This window comes from Rhododendron vialii, chromosome 5a (genome assembly GCF_030253575.1).
Source record: "Rhododendron vialii isolate Sample 1 chromosome 5a, ASM3025357v1".
Lineage (NCBI taxonomy): Eukaryota > Viridiplantae > Streptophyta > Magnoliopsida > Ericales > Ericaceae > Rhododendron > Rhododendron vialii.
Genome location: NC_080561.1, coordinates 41,944,872 through 41,950,838, shown reverse-complemented (window position 1 = coordinate 41,950,838; position 5,967 = coordinate 41,944,872). Strand labels below are relative to the sequence as shown.

General features: G+C 39.1%; 1 protein-coding gene across 1 annotated transcript; it reads right to left on the bottom strand.

Moving 5' to 3' along the window:
- Positions 1-1,271: 1,271 nt before the first annotated feature.
- On the bottom strand, positions 1,272-5,639 carry LOC131326096 (protein trichome birefringence-like 34). Its single transcript, XM_058358693.1, has 5 exons — positions 5,262-5,639; positions 4,744-4,912; positions 2,373-2,569; positions 2,136-2,294; positions 1,272-1,826 (listed from the first exon to the last, which is right to left on the bottom strand). The coding sequence occupies exons 1-5, from the start codon at positions 5,582-5,584 to the stop codon at positions 1,475-1,477; spliced, it is 1,200 nt and encodes a 399-aa protein (XP_058214676.1). The 5' UTR covers positions 5,585-5,639; the 3' UTR covers positions 1,272-1,474.
- Positions 5,640-5,967: the final 328 nt, after the last annotated feature.

The window sequence follows — 5,967 nt, the reverse complement described above, 5'->3', positions numbered from 1 at the left end:
AACTTGTTGGATGTTCTTGGTCCGCTTTCCATGCCTGCTGATGATGAAAACAGACTAGTGGGAAGAGTGTTGCGCATCGCGGACATCATCCAGCTTTTATAGCCGCAGTACCGGCCAATAGATGGAGAACGACTTGTTGGATGTTCTTGGTCCGCTTTTCCACGCCTGCTGATGATGAAAACAGACTAGTAGGAAGAGTGTTGCGCAACGCGGACATCATCTTGAATGAGGGATTAATAACAACCATTGACATTTACCTCGTCTATAGGCCTAAGTGTGACTCAGGTTCAAACTTCAGATGAAAATGAGACTGATGAGGAAGAATCAGATTCGGACCCAAATGTGGAATTTGAGGCAAGTCCACCGGCGCACGACCTACCTTCTCCTGACTACCACTAGTTGTTCAAGGTATGATTTGCCGATCTCAGCATGTGTAGAACTTACGGAAAGAAAGAAAAGAAAGAAAAGGGCAATCGGAAAAAAAAAAAAAAAAATTCTTTCTTAATTACTTGTTGGATTTGAGATTTATGAATTGAAATTAAGAGAAGAAGTTATAGAAAAATCCAGTGAAATGTTATTATTTTCTCTTTGATCTGTTTATTCTGTTAGATAACCTGCTTGGACATTGATAATGCTTCCTTAGAATCGCGGTTCTACTGTTTTTATTCTTTCGGTAAGTAGTTCGACTCAGCTATTGTTTTTCCTTGTCTTGTAGTATTTCGCAACCAACATATATATGAACAGGTTTGACAAGTTGTGGATGGGTTTTTTTAGTTCATTAGATCAATTCCCTTTAACGCTGGTCCATAAGGAAATAGGCTACAAGGGGTAGACACAGTTCATTGAGTTGGATTCATAGGCTAAAGGTATATTGAGCTATATATTCTTTACTGGTGCTTTGCAAAAGCAGGCAAAACCAAACTCGACTGCAGGTTTTATTTCCGGCATTTGGAGAAATGACGTTTTTGTTTTCCCAACACTTGTGTAGACGGCATTTTATATAGAACTGGCTTCCATATATCTATGATCATTTGTAGGAACATTAGTGAACTTTTCTCTGTTAATTTTCACTCTATTTATTGATGGTTTCTTGCTATATTGTCGGAGGGTCCACGATCAATTGACACCATCCCAATGTCAGGGACATGTTTTTTAGGTTTCGGGAGAAGAGCACATAGGAACACTGTCCATTTTCTGGCATCACCAGTTATGTGTGGATTAATCATCTTGTTGCAAAAAAGATAAGTTCATAGCATGGTATTGCATATACATGCAGAATCTGTCACTTGTTTCATTTGAGTGTACCAATAACTGAGATGAAGCAATAATTTTTCCTTGGTCTCCCTTTGTGCCAATTTTAAAATTCCAGCCTTCAAAGCTCTCAAAAGTCGAACTATTTTACAACTTCCACAAATTCCGGTGACCAAGGTATAAAAAAAAGGATCTTAAAAAATCACGTACTTTACATTTAGATTCATGTGAGATTAAAGATGTAAGCGTAAAGGATTTCATTCCAGACATCTGGCACACCGGGAAGGCACCAATGAACGCAATCAGAATAGCTTCTTGGGTTAGACAATTGATGTTCGGTTAGAGGCGTCCATTCCTTTTTATGAATGGACGGGTGAGCTTCTTTTCTGTACTCCGAGAGTTGTGTTATATTCAGCATTTCGATCTTCAAACCTTTTGCTCTCAATTCATCCACGGCTGCCTCTACTATTTTCATCATTCTCATGTCTGATCTACTTCCCCAATAGCCTTCTTTAGTTATTGGCAGTGTTTCATTGTAGCAATTGTCAGATTGTGACATCCCCCATTCTTGACCCCTACAATGTACTAGACAATATTGTCAAATGATATATACAAAAAAGAATGAAAATGCACTCCTATTTTTGTGTTCATTGCACTCCTATTTTTGTGTTCATCTATGTAAAATCACAAACATATCCAATTGCGGAGCTACCATAGCTCAAGTGGGGTGTAAATATGTCTCCTGAAATCCAAATTTGTGGCAGTAACATATTGTATCGTGGCATTATCACCACCCAATGCAGGATTTAAAAAAAAAAAGTAACTCGTAAGAAACTCCCGCAGATACTTGGCATTAAAACCCAAACTAAGTTAGAAGTTCATACCAACGATGTGTTGGTGACATGCTCATGAAAAACAACCGGGTCCTGTTACGGTCAACATGAATATCCAACCAATCTGACCACGTCTTTATAGCCATCTCGTAGCTCCGTAGCATCTCAACTTCTTTGGTGATTTGATCTGGACTCTCAAACGATCCCCATCTAGCAAAATCGTACCAAAAATAAATAATTGGTTGATTGATAGAAATGGTTTTGATGAAGTTGAACAATTGTACTTACAGGAGCTTCATTTTGGGCCGTCTCCACCACTCATAGGAGTTGAAGACGAGTATATCTGCATTGGTCCAATGCCTAGCATGCTTTACGATTTCGCTGATTCGGGCTATTCGTTCTGGTAACCGAGGGCTCGCTGGATCATCGTAATTGGATTCCACGAGCATTGGCGACCAGTGGAAATCGATTGAGGCATTGTATTCCTTATTCATTGCATTAACCAACATTAGACAGAGGAGCCAAATTTACTAGCCACAAAAGGCTCACACTACACAAAGTACTGCAATATTGTGAAGCAATGTCAGTTAATGTGAAGTGTAGCTGAAGCAATTGGTTGGTTTGGTGTGCGTAAGTTGGTCCGGACATTCTGTTATCATAGAAAAGAAAAGAAAAGAAAGAAAGGATGGTTTGGTGCTGTTATCGTATTTTGCAGGTGGGGTTTTGTTTTCTTTGACATTTTGCAAAAGAAAGCTGAATACTGGTTTTTTCCACCATTTTTGACTCAGAGACCTAACAAAATCTAGAAATCTCTGAAAGTGATGAAGTTGAAGATGAGCTACTGATTGTGTGGTGTTATGTGAATGAGCCCCATTTGCTTCCATTAATCATACTCTATCTGTTTTAAAAGATTGTTTGGTCCGCAAAGCAAGAATTTTAAAAAAAATACATTTTTATCAAAAAATTTAAATCCTTTTTAGTAAATGAAAAGAACTCATTGGTATTAGCAACTAGCATTATTTACAAAAGGCTAGCGATAATGCCACGAAGACCTTTTTTAGTGCCATGATGATGTCATGTTGTATTACATTTCTACCCCTAATCCTTCTCTCTCATCTCTCTCTCCGATTTTTCCCTCTCCCTCTCATTGCTCCTTTTTCTACTCTCCCATTCCAATTGCTACTAGTCGATTTTTGATGAAATCGTCAATGAATTTGTGACTAATCCTGATATCATGAAATGGGGAATAAGGGATCTGACCCACCATCAAATATGGAGAGAGAGAGAGAGAGAGAGAGAGAGAGAGAGAGCTAATTGGGTTTTAATTTGTTTTATGCAGGCAAATGCGTTGCTACTCTCAGAAAATTCTCTGCACGCATGCATCGTTGTGGTTCAGTGAGGGACGAATTGAATAATTTTAGGAGATTTAATAGAGCATGGATTTTTCTTTTTCCTCAGCCAACATAAAGAGAGAAAACGAATCGGACGGTGGTAGAAACTGAACCTTTGGTGGCAGTGCAGAGATGGATCTCTTGTGTCAACGCTGATGGTGATTGACGGCAAGGAAAGCGGGGATAAGATGACTGGGATGCTCTATAGACTCGGGAAAAGAAATAAGGAGACACAGAGAGAAGGAATGTGAGCAGATGAGACGAGAAACGTTTGCTTTGCTGCCAAGGGCATAACAGTCTGTGAACAAAACATGTCGGGGCACTAACAATAAGTGTCGTGGCATTATTGGCACCCTTTACAAAATTACATCTTTTTAAAGTTTTTGTTTTGTGAAACGGACAATCTTTTGAAGACGGAGGGAGTAGTTGTAAAAATCTACGATACGAAATATGTATCTCCCTCCGTATCTTTTATCTGTAGAAATCCCATTTACGAAGCGAAAACACCGTTTAAAGTGTTCGATCTAATTATGGTTATGTTCGTACCATTTGAATAAAACCCAACCTCAAATGGCTCGAACAGAAGAACCGTAATTCATCACTCGAGTTCTGCATATATTAAGTAATGGCTTTTCTTCTCTTGCTTTGACTAAGCCTATTGAAAGCCTCAATGCCATAGAACCAACTTGAGAGACAGTATGCAATGCATGACACGTATTTTATAGAACGAATAAAAAGATGCACGATACGTATACCGATTTAAGAGCATTCTTGAAAATAGCATTGTTCATCTAGTAATTAAACCCATTCACTTTCTTCTTAAGGGCGAATTTCCAAACAAAAATCAATAAAGAGCATGTATGGTGCGGTACAATATGTTTGCTACTACAGATTGGTGACATGCATCTACAGAGTCTAGGGGGTTGGTTGTTGGAACATACAATAAGGATTACTTTCCAAGCTCGGAGGTTTGACTCCCCACCACCAAAAGAAGAAATTTTGGAGCCACTGGAAGTTTGTCTGATTATTCATTTCAGAGATACTTCGAGATTAGTTAAGAAATGTGTAAGCTGGTCTGAAACTCGATCATGAAATTAAAATATTTGTAAGAAAATTGGGGACATACACCTTTTTTTTTTTTGTTTGGAGAAGAGCTGCCCAAATGGTTGGGCCATTTTGATGCATGAAAACGTTCATTGATGGTCACTTGGCAGCGGTTTACAAAGAGAATAGCAGATTAATTATAGGGAAAAAAGAAGAAGACTCACAATGGCTTTGAATTTGAAGTATGCATGTTTTGGCTTGGATTTGAGTGGTGCTGGGATAGCTGACTCCACCAAACACACCATCGAAACCCATTGGTCCCTATTCAAAGAATCTCCAACAAACACCATCCTCTTCCCCCTTAGCTTCTCCAACAATGCCGTGGCATTGAACCTTTTAACATGAAATTGAAAAACTCATCAGAGACAAAAATCAATATATAAAATTGTTCTGTTTTCTCTTATAAACTTGAACCTTTTTTTTTTATATATGCATGTAGTATTATAGGTCTTTTACGGTATTTTTTCTATGGCAATTAGACTGATCATAGAAATTGGAGACCTAGCTTCAAAAAAGTGAGGCCTAGGGCGGCCGCCTCAAATTGCTTAGTGGTTGGGTTGCCCACCGCCAAACTCCTAACATGCATTTGAGAGAGAGAGAGAGAGAGAGAGAGAGAGATTGCTTAGTGGTTGGGCTGCCCACCACCAAACTCCTAACATGCATTTGAGAGAGAGAGAGAGACCTTGGGAGGTCACACCGGTGAGGCTGCCACCTCCAACTCTGATAGTTCAAGTCCTTCCTGCCAAACTTCTCACAAGCAAACTCATCCCACATGAAAGTGCATTCTTTCTCCTTGTACAAGGGGTAAGACTTGTTATCAAATACCCATTTTCCAGAAAACAGATTGCACTTCGCCGATGAGTTTCTTTGCATAGCTGCCTGATCTTCATCTTCAAAAAACCATAATCTCCTCTCTCCTGCCAAGTAAACGGCAACGAATACGAATGCGAAGAGGATGGTTATGAGGGAATTAACACTGCATCTTAGTATCAGAGTCTTTGCCATTTGCTTTCCGGCCCCCCGTCATATGGAGGGTTTTTTTTTTAAGGATTGGTTCCTTATGCCTTGTGGAGTGATTATAAGACTTTTATAGTGGAGTAGTTATTAAAGGTTGATGTCTGTTAAATTAAGCATAAAGTTTAGTGGGTCATATGACAACTGTTGTTCAGCAGTCAATTCTATGTATATGCTAACTTTTGACACAAACAATACAAATAGAACTCATGTAGTCCCCAATCATTGGGGGTATATATGAGCGGGGAAGGATTGGAGACAAACCTAATCTTTGGCAATATGCACAAAGTGATTGCTCTCAGAATACCACTGAAATAATGATCCCCTATACCTGTTTTGTTGCAGAACCATGCTCCCAAACCAAAACCAAATGA